At 41.1% G+C, this 19,235-nt stretch overlaps 2 protein-coding genes across 6 annotated transcripts; both read right to left on the bottom strand.

Moving 5' to 3' along the window:
* Positions 1 to 3,969: 3,969 nt before the first annotated feature.
* Positions 3,970 to 10,047, bottom strand: LOC106587226 (uncharacterized). Of its 5 annotated transcripts, XM_014175404.3 has the most exons (15): positions 8,478 to 10,047; positions 8,318 to 8,353; positions 7,878 to 8,180; positions 6,886 to 7,212; positions 6,621 to 6,719; positions 6,416 to 6,440; positions 6,273 to 6,322; positions 6,159 to 6,189; positions 5,836 to 5,864; positions 5,620 to 5,643; positions 5,269 to 5,298; positions 5,066 to 5,091; positions 4,895 to 4,937; positions 4,572 to 4,616; positions 3,970 to 4,364 (listed from the first exon to the last, which is right to left on the bottom strand). In XM_014175404.3, the coding sequence occupies exons 1-15, from the start codon at positions 8,602 to 8,604 to the stop codon at positions 4,282 to 4,284; spliced, it is 1,278 nt and encodes a 425-aa protein (XP_014030879.2). In that variant the 5' UTR covers positions 8,605 to 10,047; the 3' UTR covers positions 3,970 to 4,281. The 5 variants fall into 5 exon arrangements, with proteins under 5 accessions (XP_014030879.2, XP_014030884.2, XP_014030883.2 ...); XM_014175409.3 differs by having other exon boundaries at positions 3,970 to 4,616; positions 5,059 to 5,091; XM_014175408.3 differs by lacking the exon at positions 4,572 to 4,616 and having other exon boundaries at positions 5,059 to 5,091.
* Positions 10,048 to 10,179: 132 nt separating this feature from the next.
* Positions 10,180 to 18,377, bottom strand: LOC106587225 (neuronal acetylcholine receptor subunit alpha-3). Its single transcript, XM_082969465.1, has 6 exons — positions 17,956 to 18,377; positions 16,857 to 16,996; positions 14,014 to 14,058; positions 12,803 to 12,912; positions 11,045 to 12,284; positions 10,180 to 10,946 (listed from the first exon to the last, which is right to left on the bottom strand). Exons 1-6 carry the CDS (start codon positions 18,224 to 18,226, stop codon positions 10,821 to 10,823), a joined length of 1,932 nt encoding a protein of 643 aa, XP_082825591.1. The 5' UTR covers positions 18,227 to 18,377; the 3' UTR covers positions 10,180 to 10,820.
* Positions 18,378 to 19,235: the final 858 nt, after the last annotated feature.

Below are 19,235 nucleotides of genomic sequence, written 5' to 3'. Positions count from 1 at the left end.
GTCTGAGAACAAAAAGCACAGAAAACATCAGGTCCACATCCTGCATTGTGACTTTACATGTAGATGGAAGCTATGTGTATTTATATTTCTGTTCATCATTATACCTTTTTACCTCAGTGCTTCGCTGTAAACAGCATTATGTGAAATGTTGAGCTATTTTTACATCAGCAGTTGTCACAAAGTGCTTATACCACAACCCAGCGTAAAACCTCAAAAGAGCAACTACACAGATGTAGAAGCACAGTAGCTACACTCTTAGAAAAAAGGGTTTCAAAAGGATTCTTCGGCTGTCCCCAGACACCCTTTTTAGTTACAGGTAGAACCCATTTGGGTTCCATGTAGAACTCGCTTTACATCAAACACCTGCATCTGAACAACAGAGCCATACTTGCAGAGGTAAGAGTGAACTAAGTAACTTGAAATGTCCATGTTCCTGGGGTCTGAAATAGTACATAGGAACTCCACATCCTCTCCCTCTATCACAGTGCTAGAGCCTGCATGTGATATGTGTAATGGGCGTCGTAAGGATTGGACCAAGGTGCAGCGGGAACGTGTATACTCATCTTCTTTATTAAATCAAAAGAAGGAAAAACAAACAAATCACGTATACAAAAACAACAACCGACACTAAACAGTCCTGTCAGGTGCACAGACACAAAACAGGAAACAACTACCCACAAACCCCCAAAGCACAAACACCCCTATACATAGGACCTTCAATCAGAGGCAACGAGGAACAGCTGCCTCCAATTGAAGGTCAATCAACAAACCCTAAACATAGAAATAGAAAGACTAGACTGAACATAGAAAATACACTAACATAGAACATAGACCAAAAACCCGGAACACTCTAAACAAACACCCCTCTTACATAAGCACATAGACCAACAAACCCCGAGGCACTCGAAACAAACACCCCCTCTTACATAAGCACATAGACCAACAAACCCCGAGGCACTCTAAACAAACACTCCCTCTTACATAAGCACATAGACCAACAAACCCCGAGACACTCTAAACAAACACCCCCTCTTACATAAGCACATAGACCAACAAACCCCGAGACACTCTAAACAAACACCCCCTCTTACATAAGCACATAGACCAACAAACCCTGAGACACTCTAAACAAACACCCCCTGCCAAGTCCTGACCAAAATACAATAACAAAATACCCCTTTACTGATCAGGACGTGACAATATGTTCGCAGGGAGTAAACTGTCTGCATGAGAAGAGAGAGGAAAATGTGTGTTTGCAGTCACATTGATACACAGTATCTGGATAAAAAATAAAGGATGCTGTATTCTTCAGTTCAGTACATTTCTAGCAGCAATAAGGTATCCAGTGAATAATAAGATTCCTACCCATCACCTGGATGGAAAATGAATGATCTAATTTCCCTTATTTTTCAGAGAGTGAATATTGGGTTTTAGAGAACACACAGCTGCTGTAAGTGCCCACATGCACTTCAACCCCATCCAAACACAAGTACACATGTATCACTTCTGTTTTATCCTTACACCCAAATGTACTACGTTTTACTACTAGGTCACTGTCCTCCATTATTCTTGTTTCTGTCCCATAGATCTTTGCTGAAAAAAATGGCAAATAAAATATAAACATAACACATGTTATGCAAGTGTAGTACTTAGAATTTACTCATCTTCAAAAATGGAAAATACATACAATCACTTTTAAAAAAAAGGGGCAATCAGCTGTTGAAACAATAACAAAGCGTTGCCCCCACCACTGTTTTGGTAAAAAGCTGAGGGGTGGGTTTGGAGAAATGTAACCACTCTTAAATTTGTAGACAGAGCTGAAAGATGAAAGGTCTGACCATCACTGATATTATAGTTTTAACCATGTTTTGAGGCTATACAGTGTTTGCTTACATTTACTTTGTTTACCAACATTGGAGTAAAACAAGCTTACGTTTTAGGTTCTGATGGGGTAGGACAGTTAAACTAAGCTCATTAGGCATTTATAAGTTATATTCTTCAAGAATTAATGGGTACATAACCTTCATTTATTAGTCCAGAAACGGACGTAGCAACTGCAGATTGGTCCTTTAATGACAACAACGTTAGCAAAAACATTTTGACATACCTTTTGTTTGGGTTATGGCCTCTTTTGACAAGGAAACTTTGATAAGAAAATACATGTGGCAAAAATGGCAAAACGTGAAACAAATGGAAATGTTGTCACCCAAATATGATCAAATAGGTTAATTGTTTGAAATATACTCACACGGGATAAAGATGAACATGATCATGGTGTTAAAGTGTTGTTGAAACATTAGGTAACTCTCTCTACCGTGTGTATTTGTGGTATGAACCTAAAGACTTACTGTAGATTACATGTAAGAATGATCAAGAAAATAGTATTGCTATTCTGTTGTTGTTACGACTGTACTGTATGTCATCCAGGAAACAGATCATTATATGTTTGGACAGTAGTAACTAACATATAATACAGTCAAAAGAAGTATAACCACAACAACTGAATTTATCAGTCGGATTACATTGACCAGTCTCACATCATGTGTAGCCTCTTTATGGACCTCTTGATGAAACTCTTCTGAAATACAGAACAGAGAGACATACGTATTTACACAGAAGTTGCCATATAGTCAGTATAAACACTTGATTATCCATCCATATACAACACAAAGTAGGTCCTACCTTTTCCCTCCTTGTAGACCTGAATGATGGCTAGATTGACACTTGTTGCGTTCACTTGACTGAGTTTTAGTTTGAATATGGTGTGCTGTACACACAGCTGTATATGGCTGTGTCCTCTCATTTTACATCCTTGATGGTGAAAATGGTGTCATCTTCACCTTTCTCCAGCTCTCTTACTCTCATTCCACTTCCATTCTTGCAAAGGTAAACATAGACCTTGCTTAACGGTTTTCTGGTGCCTGTATTGCTGCAATTCACATCGACTGTCCTTCCTTCTCTCATGTGGGTACTAGCTCCAAAGAGCTCTGCTGGGTAGATATTAGCTTCATCATTGAAGAGTGAAAAATATAATTTATGATTAAAAACTTGAGTTTCAGAAGTTCCCATGTTTACATTGAATCTTCTCAGACATTAGCTGTACTGTAACAAAATTACAGATTTTACTATTTGAGTTTTAGAATTAAATTATGTAAGTGTACCTTTCTTTGCCAAGTTAACCAGTAAAGCTGCATTTAGAAACAAACAGAGAGATAACAGTTTGTACAACCAGGTTGAATATTGAAAAGAAATTGCCCATTGCTATGCTTTACCTTGATCAATACTGTGAAAATACTCACATATTATGAATAAGATAGGACTCATGGTGTGATCTTCAGCCTGTTGTGATGTTTTCACACATAACATACTGTGTCTATAACCATGTAGCTATGTGAATTATGGGAAACTGTATGGGACCGAATTAGAAGCATCTAACCTTCATGCGATGTTACATCACAGAGCTTTGGCCTAGTCCTAGGCAGCTCATTTTGAAGAAACACATCAGTTCTCTGACCTCATCCTCATTGTTTATGGTGTACACATCAGCAACATTGAAATGTGTCTGATACAGTGTAATTAATGATTAGCCTTGCAGTGCCAGTCTAATTTCCTGATATAATTGTCAGTAGGTTGCGGTTGGACTTTGTCTATGTTGTACATCAGTGGATATGCAAATATAAGTCCATATGTATTATTTATCACCAGGCTTTCTAGTTGCATAAAAGAAAACACAAAAAACTGTCTGCAAGATTCACAAATGTAAGTATGGCTTATTTTAAACTACAGTGTATCCTTGCATGTTTTAGTGGAGGCTGTAGTATGGGTGACAGCAATACATATTGGTTAGACCAAGTGAGCCCCCAGTCTTCCTTGTTTCCAAGGGTGATATTCTAAACTGCTGTCCCAACTGAAACTGTGCCTATAAGACGATTGCATTTGTTTTCAGTTCCAATAAAGAAGTACACCACATTCACAGTTCGAGAACATTAAAACATATTTTATAAGAGGGAGAATGCAACAGTATATCCAGCAATAATACTTAATGTGGTACTTTAAAATGACTCCAATTTTTTTAATATCTTCCACTGAAGATATAATAGAATGCACCTCAAATGTCAGGTCACAAAACAATTTGGCATCATCGTCAACTTGAACATGCAGGGAGTAGTCCAACGCAAGACACGCACTGAATGCACAATACATAAAATATCTCATTATAGATACTGTAACCATGAAGTACACATGCAGTACTGCTTTGAAATAATGCATATCTAATAATGATTAAGGCATGTATAGATGACGTCCTGTCTTCTTGCATGACTTGGCATACACATCTTCTGCATCTGGGCCTTGATTTGCTGCATCTGCGGATGAAAAGTCCCCAACATATTATATCTGGTCCGACAAATCCTTCATCACATTAGATGACAGCTGTGTGTTCATTCTTATATCAGAAATGTTTCAGTTTTCAGGATATTATAGCATCCAAGATGAGGTGGGACAATGACATTAAGACAATGATTAAATAGGTTTATCACAGAAGCAATGCTAAATTGGAGAGTGTTCACCACATGATACACCGGAGCTCTGAGGAGAAGGTCTCAAGTCTGCATTCTCTGCACAGAGGAATATACCCAGATCATGATGTAAACCATTCTTATCTTGGTTTGTTTTATGTGCAATAAAAATTAAATAAAAAATGTGACTGAATGCGTTTATGCAAACTACTACTAACCATCAGAAATGACACCATTGACATAGAAAGTGAGACAAGATATTTTCCATGTTCTGATAGATACCGTGAAACAAAACCTGACTCGTTCTGCCTGACGTATGGAAATCCCAAAAATACACATAACTTACTATTATTACTATTTCAAAATATTGAACTCACCTTGAACACGCACTATAACGTGTTTAATATTCCGTGTTTCACCCTGAAATATAAAATTACAATAGTCGTGGAAAAGTAAAAGAGGAAGATATTGAGTGTAGACCTGTAAGCCTCTATAACTAAGAGTCATTATAATCATTAGTTAAAGCTCATTTGGAACTCACAGCTCACCGGAATTTCATGGTACGTGGCATCCTCTGTTTTGGAGATATGAAGATGGAAGTTAAATATATATAATTAAAACAAGTTATTTAGCAAAAACAAATCACCCAAGGCCCTGAAATCTGTTAGATCACCATTTACCCACTACTGTAAATGTCACACAATAATCATTGCATTTCTATGAAGCTTCATAATATCTAAGCATTTCTCACCCATCTCATGGTATGTCTCCACCTCATCACCTGATTAGAAGATGTTAAAACAATTCATTATTTTCACTCAAGGCGTGGCATATTATTTCAGTCATCTAAGCGTTTCTCACCCAAATGTTGGTACGTTGAATCATTTGTTTGGGAGATTAGAAGATGAAATATCTTATTTTCTTATTAAAACAATGTATTTAAATAACCTTTTTTTTATTCAAGATGCAAAAAATCTGTTTTTTATTTATTTCCATTTACCCAGTATTTCAAATGTAAGATTGAAAAAAACATACCTATTTTTAATTTACATCATAAGCAGTACATTTCAATGAAGCATCATATTATTTAAACATTTCTCACACAAATCCTGGTACTCCTCCCCACCTGTTTGGAGGATAAGATTAAAATTATATTTTAAAATAAGAAATATAGACTCCTGTTTTAAAGCAAGGCACCGAAACTCATTTCATGATGATTTACTTAGTATCAGCATGGTCAGTATATTAAAACACATTTAATTTAAATCATAGTTAATGCAGCTAACCATTATCAAAAAAAAATATAATATTATCTTACTGGCCTCACTGTCACAGGCAAATTCATCACTGAGAAATAAACAAGATACAGATTATTATAAATTGGTTGTGGTTATTAGATTTTCATATTCCATTAAATATTAATCTAATTCATATACACCTTTATATAGAAGCAGCACACTTTACATTATTGTTTTTGTACTTAAGTAATCTAACACCTTTGTGTTTCTCCATTGCTTCATTACAGTAGAAACACAGAATGTAGTATGTGATATTTATATTCAAAGAAACTAATACAAATAGATACAAAGAAAGAATTTTGACATAATAAAGTAAAATGTCAAATATACATGGTTTCCCTACCTGGATTCTCCCTCCATGTTTAAAGTTCCGTCTAAGACAAAGAAATATCCCAGAATGTGAAATAAATGTTAATTAATAGAACAATAGTTTTATTGGAAAGCTTAAAAAACATACCGTCACCCTCCCCTGTCATTGGCACATCGTTCTCCTCCTGTCGTGGTGTTCTGGAGGAAATATACATGTGAAACGTTCAATCATTATACATTATCATGCTAAACGAACTAGCTATAACATGGTCAACAAAACTATAAGCTTACCTTCCACAATAACATTGTAAAGCTCCTGTCAAAAAATAAATGTAATATTATTGGTTAAACTCAAGCTAACTATCATAACAATGATATTAGAACTGCTCCAGATAGTTCATTCAATCCAGATACGGAATGTATTAGTTTGATAAACATGATTCTATATGAAGTAGACCTGTATATCCAGAGTAATGTCCATGTTAAATGGCCTGACCTTGTTTAATGAACAGCCACCATGTGCCCACTATCAGTGATAAGATCAGAAGAAAACAGACGCAAAACACAACCGGTGTGATGAAGTGACTCCAGGACACTGGAAAGCAAAACAGGTATGTTGCTATACATCTCATTTCTATAGTAACAATGTACTGCAACCATGAACCATCAACAATGATGTTCTAATAACAAAACTAGTTACGTATGAAGTGACTATATTATTTAAATATATAAGTATTTAGAGAAACACCATACATTCTTACCATTAACCTGTAGAAATACTGCATTATTTCCATAGAATGTTCTGTCTTTATCTTTGAGGGTTTTGGATTGAAGATCAAGCACACAACTGTAGTTACCTGCGTCATTCTCATTAAAACTTTTAATCGTAAAAGTTGCCTCCGTGCTCTTTACATCAAACACCTGCATCTGAACAACAGAGCCATACTTGCAGAGGTAAGCGTGAACTAAGTCACTGGTATTTTGTGTTTGAAAACTTGGGTCTGAAATTGTACACTTAAACTCCACACCATCTCCCTTTCTCACAGTTCTTGAGCCTGCAAGTGATATGTCTGCAGGGAGTATACGGTCTGTATGAGCAGGAAGAGACAGGAATCATGTAAGGTGTAAAATATGTTTGCAGTCATATTGAAATATATATGTATCAAAAACATTGAAAAGGATAGCATATCCATATACACTGAGTGTTCAAAACATTAAGGACACCTGCTCTTTCCATGACATTGACTGACCAGGTGAATCCAGGTGAAAGCTATGACCCCTTATTGATGTCACTTGTTATATCCACTTCAATCAGTGTAGATGAAGGGGAGGAGACAGGTTAAAGAAGTATTTTTAAGCCTTGAGACAATTCAGACATGGATTGTGTATGTGCAAGACAAAAGATTTAAGTGCTTTTGAATGGGTATGGTTGTAGGTGCCAGGCACTCTGGTTTGAGTGTGTCAAGAACTGCAACACTACTGGGGTTTGTCAAACTCAACAGTTTGTGTATCAAGAACGGTCCACCACCCAAAGAACATCCAGCCAACTTGACACAACTGTGGGAAGCATTGGTGTCAACATGGACCAGCATCCCTGTGGAACGCTCTCGAAACCTTGTAGAGTCCATGCCCTGACGAATTTAGGATGTTCTGAGGGCAAAAGGGGGTGCAACTCCTAATGTTATGTCCACTCAGTGTGTGTCAAATAATGTCTATGAGCAATGAACTATCCAGACAGTAAAAAGATCCTTACCCATCACCTGGATGAAAAGATAATTATCTCCTTTTCCCTGCACTTCAGAGAGTGGATACGGGGTTTTAGAGAACACACAGCTGTAATTGCCAGTCTGTTGGCCAGTAACACTTTTCATGGTGAAAAAGGTGTCTTCTTGCATAGTTTTCTTCTGTTCCACTGCAACCCCGTTAATGCACAAGTAAACATATGCCACTTTGTCTTCCTTGCGCCCATGTGTACTACATTTCACCACAAGGTCACTTCCCTCCATTATTGTTCCTGTAGTAGTCCAATAGATCTTTGCTGGAACAATCTTCTTGGCTAATATTTCAGAAAATAAAAAGTATTTGGCGCATAAAATATCTGCAATATGTAAATCGTTTATGTGTAGAGTATCATATTGTAATTATCTAAAAGAGAATTCAATCATCTTCAATAATGAATGGACTTTGACCTGCCTGTGGTTTGGACCATGGCCTCTCTTGACAAGGCACCTTAAGAGGAGAAAATACATTCAAAAGATACAACATATACCAATTTAAATAGCAAAATGTGAAATACATTTGAATTCAATTAAAACTAAATCAACATCAGGTTAATTTTCATAAATATACTCACACAGGATGAGGATGAACATGATCATTGTGTTCAAGGCTTGTTGAAACACTTGTTGGTTGACTCTTTCTACCTTGTGCATTTGTGGTATGGACCTGAAACTAGACAGGGATTCTTTTATTTGAGACATGTTAACTAAGAATAGTGAATACGAATGACGTCATTTCCTGTATTTGTAGGACTGTCGCAGCTACAAGATATGTTCGCGCCACAGACCTGGAGGATTATATGTATTATTTAACATTGACCACGTATAACTCAAAAGAACAACCGGTGCATGGAATCAATGATCTCAACTTGCTTTCTTCTCAAATGAAAATATGCTAAATGATATCATACTGACAAAAACACTGGGACAATTCTTAAGTGTCACCGACAGGGACAGATCGCACGCATGTATACCTGCATGCAATGCAACTCTTCAGGTCTCAGACGAGGATACTCATCACACAAGTGTGGTCATGGAACCATCGCTGTTCTATAAATGCACTCAGCCCCCCACAACCTTCAGTCTTTAGTACTGTGTCTGTTACAGATCTCCCCCTCAGATAACCAGTTCACTTAAATGAGCCCTGAGTGAGCTTTAATTCAATCAATCAGCAGGGGGAATGTTATCAGAAGGGATGGAGTACTACAGTATGTGACTGTGCTTCCTGGCTAACATCCAGTTACGATTCAGTGACAACCTGACTACAGTTTACTGACTACAACACACAGCCACAGAAACAACATCCAGAGATTCCACCTCTGCCTAAATGTAGGATTGAAATGCTCCCCAAAAATCCTCTTTCAAATGTATCACTCTCTATCACAGATACCACAGGCCATAAATATCTATAACTCATAAATATGCATTTCCTCCTCTTGTACACCAAACTGTTTTTTGAATGATGGTACAACATAACAAGAGATCTCAACCACATCCTCCTTATTAACAGAGAGTATAAGTAGCGTCAAGTTAAAGCAGGAGAAATGCTCTTTGGCATAGCGGTAGGATGGTGAGTTGAAGACCGTAGCCCAGGCCCCAGACTAATGATGCACTTCATCACCAGGTCTCCATATTGATTGTGGTCCAATAAAGCAGAATGGGGCCCAGAGCAGAGAGGGGAGGCAGGCTGGGAGGCAGAGAGGCAGGGAGGATGTAACAGGGTTATACCCAACCTCTACATGGCCTTGCTGCTACTGATAATCCCTTGTACATCCTGCCTGCCAGCTGGACCTCCAAACTCAATTTTCACAAGGGAGAGAAATATTGATTTGGGAATGCAATGAGTTTACAGGTAGGTTAGCATGTGTTCAGTGCACTGCAGAAGTCACTTCATCCTATGACCATGGATCATGGCAGACAGACGTTTCTGTTGAAAGAGCCTTTAGAGAGCTGTTTTCAAAAGTCGTGAGTGCTTCGCCAGACCAAATGAAAAAAACTGAAAATAAAGATACAAAATCTTGTGTCCGATTGCACACATTTTGTGGTCACTTGTTGTAGTAGCAGATAATAACCACATGGTGTCACCCCTTCACAGCACCATGAAAAGCATTTCAGGTTACTTTCATAGTTTTTCATTCACCCATATGGTGTAATAACATTACCCATCCTGCATCATAGCCTTTTAATATTCAACAGTTTGTGATTTTTATGAATAGCTTATCCGTATGTTATATGACACTGTGGTTCACTGAAATCTTAATGAGCATTAGAATCAGATTGGAATGGTACTGTATAGCTGTAGTAAATAAGAACATACAGCATGTGTTTATAGGAGACATTCATATTTCACAAATAAACAATATCAAAATGACTCCGTGATATTCAACATTTGAAAACATGATATGACTTCAATAAGCTGTGAAATTGACTTGAGATACTTGTTGTGTGCTTTCGGGAAAGCCCCTTTAACCAGTCATTGCTATGTACGTGTTTGGGATCCTTTGGTCCAATAGATGTTCCTTTAGCCACGGTCCTTTTGTTGACGATAGTGTGGTTCTTTGTGCCAGTCATAATCAAGTGACACTACGATGAAGTCATTTACACAAAGCAAACAAAAAGGGAATGGGTAGGCAGCAGTACGGGAGTTATACGTTGCCCGGTTTCAGAGTCTGGTCCTCAGGAACTAAGAGATCCCTACTACACCACACTTTAGCAATCAGAAACGTATCTACATACTGAGAAGTGACATGGAACAGCTGGCAGCAGCTTGCCTTCCTCCATAATCTGGTTCCCTTCCGTTCACAGTATTGGTTCGTCTCAGCTTCTTTGGTCCGCATCACTGGGTGATACACAAAATGACTGTGCATGTATGATTTAAAACACTCAGTCACTGTGTAATTGCTGTGTGTATGAGTGGGTCACATATCGAACAATAGGAGGGGCTGGATAAAGAGCCCCGCGGTCCCCAGGATACACACCAAGATGAACACCCACAGGAATATCCTGTCGATCACCATGGCAACGTACTTCCAGTCGTCCTGGACCTGAAAGACAGTTTTCAGAGACACTAAATGGTAGATATAGACCTTGAATATTTTCTTAGCTATTGTGAATGATATACATGTGATACGTCTCGACTTACCTCCTTGGCTTCGTTCTGTATTCTCATGTTTTCGGCGATGTACTTGACACTTTCCATGGCCTCCCTGATCTCCGGTGAGAAGTGAGGGGACAGGGTCCTCAGCCTGCCATCCAGAGACTCTGAGCTGGAGCAGGAGCTTCCACCGCCTCCACAGACCCCCCCAATCCCAGCAGCCCCTCCTCCACTGTGGGTCCCGATGCTCCCCACCCCTCCCCCCCCTCCTCCGGTATCAGTGGGCAGCTTGGTGGACCTCTGGCGCCAGCAGCAGTTGCAGCGGCCCTCGCGACACAGGAAGCTGGAGCCCGCATTGACCGAGTCACCACCACCACCAAGGCTAAGGTTATTGAGGTTGGTGAGCTCCGTGCTGATGAAGAGGCGCTGTCGCTGGGCCAGGTTTGGGCGCACACTGGCAGCCACGGTGGAGACCAGGGGCTTCTGCTGCCCCTGCAGGGTTCCTGTGGTGTGGACCACACAGGGCCGCGAGGCTGGGGGCATCAGCTGCTGAACCACCCCCCCAGGCAGCCTCTCAGGGTCCCTCTCCGGCCGGGTCATGAACATGACCCTGGGTAGAAGCCCCAGGAAGACACTGCGCACCCAGCACGGCATGGTGTGGGTCTTGGGCGTGCGGTAGTGCACGTTCAGCACGAACACGGTGATGACAATGGAGAGGGTGACGAAGATCATGGTGAAGAGGAGGTACTCCCCGATGAGGGGGATGACCAGCGATGTAGACGGGATGGTTTCGGTGATGACCAGGAGGAACACAGTGAGGGAGAGGAGGACAGAGATACAGAGGGTGATCTTCTCCCCACAGTCAGAAGGCAGGTAGAAGACCAGCACAGTGAGAAAGGAGATGAGCAGACAAGGGATGATCATGTTGATGGTGTAGAAGAGAGGCAGCCGTCTGATGTACAGGGAGTAGGTGATGTCTGTGTAGATCTCCTCACAGCAGTTGTACTTGATGTCGTGTTTGTAACCCGGGGCGTTGATGATCGTCCACTCGCCACTCTCCCAGAAGTCATGGAGGTTGATGGTGGAGCCAATCAGAACCAGGTCTATCTTGGCCTTGTCGTACGTCCAGGAGCCAAACTTCATGGTGCAGTTCTGGTAGTCGAAGGGGAAGTAGGTAACGTCAATCTTGCAGGAGCTCTTGAAGATGGCCGGAGGGATCCAGGTCACATCCCCATTGTAGCGAAGCAGGGCCTTGGTCTTATCGTCCACCTGGAAATCTCCTACTGCACTGTTGCGCAGAGAGAGAGGGGAGGGGGGAGGAGACAGCGAAAGAGAGAGAGAAAGAAACAGTGGGGGGAGAGAAAGGGAGAGAGATAGAGAGCGGGAGATAGAGAGGGAGAAAGAGAGGGAAAAGAGAGAGAGAGAGAGCGCGAGACAGAGAAAACAGGGATGGAGGAGGGTGGATGAGTCATTGAAGATTACACTGGAAGGATGTAATATAAACAACAGACTATTGTCCCTCAGCTAAATTAATCAGACAGAAGCCCTGAGGCTCCATCATTTGATAACACTGTCTGATCGACTTTACATGCACGCCATTAAGAATATTTAGTAACTACATAAAACATCTACAGTATATGATGGTCTAATATAAGAAATGAGTGTCATGTCCTGGTTTTGGATCATCTACTCTGTCATTTCAATGTCATCGAAGAAATCCTTGAACTCAGTTAAGCACGGTACATATTATTATTGCAATTGCATGGATCAATATTGTTGTGTAGACATAACTCTTGTTTAACTCACTTATTGTACAGCACGATATCTGGCTTCCATATCCTGCTGGAAGGCACTCGAATGAACTCCACTCCTCCAAAGTTTTTGGGATCCCACCTCAGTTTGTAGTCATTCCAGATCTGAAGAGGTAGTAGGTTGTCTCATTTCATTAGATAATACTGTTTCATAAAACACACACACATTTCAAATTCTACATTCTATATGTTTGATCCATTGACAATTAATGGATGGCCACGTTTTTTGAACCACATATCCACATCTGTGCTTAACCCTCATTCATCTTATACATGACCATCTGTTCGTCAACATACCTAGTATAAGGGACCGTGTGTATATGGTAACAACTCAGTCACAGTCAATACAGCCGAGCCAGTCACGAGCCAGGCATATTATCTCTGGGTAGAAATGTAGCCCAGTCATGGCATATTATCTCTGGATAGAAATGTAGCCCAGTCATGGCATATTATCTCTGGATAGAAATGTAACCCAGTCATGGCATATTATCTCTGGATAGAAATGTAACTCAGTCATGGCATATTATCTCTGGATAGAAATGTAACCCAGTCATGGCATATTATCTCTGGATAGAAATGTAACCCAGTCATGGCATATTATCTCTGGATAGAAATGTAACCCAGTCATGGCATATTATCTCTGGATAGAAATGTAACCCAGTCATGGCATATTATCTCTGGATAGAAATGTAACCCAGTCATGGCACATCATCTCTAGATAGAAATGTAACCCAGTCATGGCAGGGTAAATCTATGGCTCATAAACCTCTGTCAGAAGGATATCCGGAGGGTTAAAAGCAATTTCCTGATGAATAATGTAAGATATCATTATGGCCTCCAGGAATCATGTATGATAGTTTATTTAATTATTATTATTATTATTATTTTTTAAAACCTTTATTGAACTGGGCAAGTCAGTTAATAACACATTTTTATTTACAATGATGGCCTACCCAGGCCAAACCCTAACCCGAACGACACTGGGTTAATTGTGCACCGCCCTATGGGACTCCCAATCACAGCCGGTTGTGATACAGCCTGGAATCAGACCATGGTCTGTAGTGATGCCTCTAGCACTGAGATGCAGTGCCTTAGACCGCTGCGCCACTCGGGAGCCCAGTAGGTCAGGTAGATGTAGTGGAGTGATTTGTTTAAACAGTAATTCATATACACATACAGTAGGAGATGGATGAAGATTGTACTTACATGTCTCAGCCACAGGTTTGTCTCCATAATCTGGTTAACTTCATCCTGAGAAACAGAAAAGAAGAATTTACTCTCAGAAGGACAAGTTGACCAGAGGCAAAATGTGGGGGTTCATGAACTGTAGGAATATTTCAGAGTTAGAAAGGGGGCACGCTGTCAGGAGCAATCATCTTCCTTACAGGATGGCAGGGTGAACAGAGCGTTCTGTCCTGGGTCTAACCCTGGCTGGAGTTACACAGGGAGGAGGACAGGAACACCTGGGTCCTCCAGCCCAGAGGCATGCCATACACTATACGAAGGCTTCAACCTCTAGGCCCTCGGGCTGCAGGCTGTCTCTCACAATGTGCTAGTTAGGGCCTGACACTGTCTCAGCTCAGGTGGAAGGGAAGAGGGGAGTATGGAAAAAGAAAAAAATAGAGAAAAAAGGAGAGAGAGGGAGATTCTCAATTGGGCAAAAGTCTGTCCTTTCCTTGACGACTCTGTCCTCCTCTCCTCCATGACCCAGAAACCGTTAAATGGTTGAGTGGTCGAGGAGAGCGTCAATAGTTTAGTAGGCGAACGGAGAAGTGTCCTCCACTCCTCTATATCGTCCTCTCACAGAGGATACTCATAAGTATCCTTTCGGTGGCTAGTGTGGAAGTGTTCAATGATCTGTGACACACCCTTTGAATCAGCTGCTGTTTTTTTACAAGGAGAAAAGTATGGACACATTTAAAAATGATACGCTACTTATCTTCTTATCTATAAAATGTTTTCTACAACCAGCTTAATCAGTTTTGACCACTTTACACATTTATTTAGAGATTCCCCCCCTATAAATGTTATTTGCCTGAGTGGAGAAGGAGAGTCTCATTTCATACAAGCGCATTTGTTTCCACGTTTTCTCTCCTCACCTTCGCTCCTCAATTACCTTTGAGGACGGAGGAGAGGAGGCGAACAAAAACAATTTAGATTTTCACAGACAGACAGACAGACAGACAGACAGACAGACAGACAGACAGACAGACAGACAGACAGACAGACAGACAGACAGACAGACAGACAGACAGACAGACAGACAGACAGACAGACAGACAGACAGACAGACAGACAGACAGACAGACAGACAGACAGACAGACAGACAGACAGACAGACAGACAGAACCCAGCTCATAATATTAACCATTAATGTGTCCTGATGAGCTCCCAGGAGAAACTCCAGGTGTTGGCTCTAAGATGAGGAAGACTGCTGCAGGTCGATACAGTACAGGTGGTTCTGGGGTTGCAGAACTAGGCCAGCCCTGTATGTCCCTCCAGGCAGACTGAGGAACCAGTGACTGTACATTATTTAAATGAGAGATTATGTCTGAGCCACCTGGAAGAATGGGCGTTTTAAATAAGCTAATAGTCCAGCTATAAGTAGGCTGAAGTATCCCAGTTGTAGAGGGGTTGGAGGGGCGTGAGGCATGGGGAGGAAATAATGGTAATCCATCAAAACAGGAAGTTCTTCTGTGCTGTTAAACGGGCTGAGGTCAGGGAAATATGAGAAATACTCTATCTCTGTGTCATGTTCAGTAAAGAGAGGTTCTGGATTGGAGCCCAGTTCCTCCAAAGGAAAGCTCTACGGAGGATATTTACTGAAATGGAATCGACTCGTGGTGGCCCTGTTTTATTCAATATTTAACGTGAACCTGCTCACAATGTGGAACCATAATAAACACAGATCATGGCAAGACATGGATAAGTGCTCCTTAACTGAATGTACCTAGATTCTATCTGTTACAGTAATCACACAGGTTATTTCAATGCTAGTTGTATAAGGCCTGATGTAGCACAAAGTGGCCCAAATGTGTTATTTTTTTATGTTGTAAAGTATACACAGGGAGTAAGTTCCTGAGTGATTTTATGTGGCAATACCCAGCACATCAAGATCCCTGTTACATAAGGGGCCAGACAGTATTGTGGTATAATAATACATCTGTTCATTTGTGAATGATGCCCTTCCTCCCTCCCCTTTTTTGTGTAATTAAAGTAATCCACTCTGGGGCAGTTTGAGACTGGCGAAACAGCTGCCGCTCTCCTCGTCCAATCTCCTCACAGTGCGCCCCGGCCAAAACCAGAAATTAAAACCAGGGGCACTCATTCGAAGTGGCAGTGATTGAGCGAAAGGGGCTGCCTGCTCAGAGATGGGAGGAGTGAGAGAAGAGCTGAAATTTCCCATCTTCTCTTGGCCAACCACACTCCCACGCAGTCGTTCGCTGTGACAGGCTCCGTTGGGTCCAGGCTCAGGCTGATATCACCCACTGGACCCAGAGAGTCTTATTTACAGCAGGACACATTTCAGATGTCCTGGATAGCACCCGAACCATGCCCAACTCTTCACATTGGTCTCTCATATGAGACCATTCACATATAGTTGAGTTGGACGCCTCCATCCTCCCACACAGCTGCTCTCAACATGGACTTTCATCACCCTGAATCAATGCATATTAATTTAAGAGAATGCACAGAGGCTCTGTGCTCAATACGTTATTTATGGAATGATTTGTTTCTCCCTGTCAGAGACTGGCCTCTCACAGACTGTACTGTGTGATATACGCTCCACTGTCCGAGAGTGAAACTCTCAAACCCCAGGGAGACATACAGCAGAGGCACTGAGGACGCAATCACCATCTCTCTCTCTCTCTCTCTCTCTCTCTCTCTCTCTCTCTCTCTCACACACACACACACGTGCACGCGCACACACACACACACACACACACACACACACACACACACACACACACACACACACACACACACACACACACACACACACACACAAACACTCTCTCTCTCACACAACCACGATCACACACACTCACCACTTTGACCAGCTGGGACATGGACACCTCAAACTGCACGATAACTGGTTCAGACACATTCTCCACTGGGCGGATGTACTGATTGTAGCTGGAGAATATCACTGAGAACAACCTGTGTTCTGCCTCAGAGCAGGAGCCTCCTGAATAAGAGAGGTGGGGATGGAGGGTTAGACACAGACAGCATCAGTAAAACTTAAAGCTAAAGCACCTGTTGTAGCCTATGGTGATGGAGTGGACAAGTCCATCTTTCAGTATTCTTGTTGTTGAGTAGACTGATCCTGAGTGACTAATTATTTTGGCCTTATTTGGTGTTCTCCTTAGCCAATGACAATCCCTCATTTGTCCCTAATTTCTAACTATATGCTATATTTTCGTCCCTGAGTTAATTCAACAGGTAGGTTAGTTTATTCGTTTTCAGTTAGACAGTTTTTTTCCCAGCTTAGATTGGCAAACAGGGAGAGTGGCATTATTTTCTTTGAAGGTCATATTTCATACAGTAGCCCAATGGAAATGACTCAGACAGTAGGCTACCTTGGAATCAAAAAATCACACATCTGACTGACCTAAGATTTACATCAAATGTCAGCAACATGCTTTGCTTTTCAATAAACGAAATAAATGTACAACCATTTATTAATGGTTTATATACAATGAATGGCACGTACCGTTAAAAAAAAAAAAAACAAACAGGTGCGACAAATATGGGAATGGTTTATAACGTTGACGTCTTTGCTGAAAGTATTAGGCTATAGCCCATAATGAACAAAACGTCAGTTCTCCTGATTTTGAGGTTCACTAAAAACATCAGGAAACCACACAAATCATATATTTAAACTGTCTACTTCTTAATGACATCCACGCCAACAAATGTAAAAAACAATAGGCCAATAACTAAAATATAACATTTAATTTATATTAATTGTGCCCTTTATAGGCGTTCCAAGTATAGGCTATCCATGCAACAATACTCCGTTTTATCATTGTCATTATTGGCCATCATTATGTTCGGTATCTGATATTACTTGAACTGAATACAGTATGATTGCACTTAAAGCAACAAGTAGAGGGCTCATATCAAGGTAAACTATGCGCTACTCACCCGATAAAAGGAAAAGAAAAAACGAAAAGGTGGGAAAAATGAAGAAAAATTGGACGTTCATTGTTAAGGATTGCAGAAAATGAATCCTCAATCTATCAGGACACGGACGACAGAAGGAGGCAGAAGAAGAGAGAAAGTGGGAAGTGGAAGTAATAAAAGCGCGCGGTGCCGACAAGCTGCTACAGATGCTGGGGAGCACCCTGCGCGCGGAGTGAGGGAGGGATGGAGGGATGCAGGAGAGGGAGGGTGCGAAACCAGGGTAGTCAATCATAACGTCGCCACTTTAAATCCCACGGCCGGGTAATTTCAGGAATTGGAGTCACCTCGCCATTTAAACTGCTTTCATATTCGTCGTTTGTATATACTGTATGTATCACTAATAACGAACGTCATGTATTTGATTTCTGGCCTAGGCCTGTAGGATGCAGTTCTTCAACTCAACAGAATCGATAACTGATCGTTCATTTCTATTTGGGTGGGGCTAGGAGACTAGTTGGGTGGGGTTATGAGGACGTTACTGGAGTTCCGTTTACAAATTCAAACGAAATTCCTTGTTGACAGTGAATCAATGATTCGTTCAGATGTATGAAAGCAGCTGAACATACCTGGCTGACTTGGGGTAGACTGTTGTATAATGTAAAGTGGCACACCATGTGAGTGTTAGAACTGAGGGGAAAGGTACAGTATCTGGGGTTTCAAGGGCAAGACCACTTCAATTCACGCGAAGCAACATTTCCTCACCATGGACAGATGTATACTGTTGCACCATTCAGTCATCGACGTCTTGTGCTAACTGGTAACTTTTTACGTGCATGACACAATATACTATTGTTCCTCAAGTCACAATGGACAGAGGCAGAGCCAGGAAAAAGGTTTAACAGCAGCGTTATGATAAAACACTTACAACGCACCAATGTGTTTTACAGTGTGTGCAAGGTATTCAAGCAAAATCGCATTACAGGAAGAATATGATGTGGGTAGTTCCAAGAGAGGTCATCGACTGAGTCTGAAAGACGCTCTCAACTGCACACTAAAGCTCACACAAAGCCCAGGCCAGGCACCCCAACTCCAACCCCCTCTTGACAAGCAACCTTCACACACCTCATACCGGAAGCTAGACTTCCATTAACCTGCAACCCCCCCTTTCAATGTATTACTTTGGATGCAGCTTCAAACTATCAATCCACTTTCATTAAGAGTAGGAATCCTGCCTATTGCCAAGGTCTCTCCAAAGGTATGTCAAAAATAATAATGGCCTGCTGCTGTAGACAATTCTGAGG

Source organism: Salmo salar, chromosome 26, assembly GCF_965601325.2.
Source record: "Salmo salar chromosome 26, fSalSal1, whole genome shotgun sequence".
Lineage (NCBI taxonomy): Eukaryota > Metazoa > Chordata > Actinopteri > Salmoniformes > Salmonidae > Salmo > Salmo salar.
The sequence above is the reverse complement of the archived record's forward strand: the minus strand, read 5'-3'. Positions and strand labels throughout refer to the sequence as shown.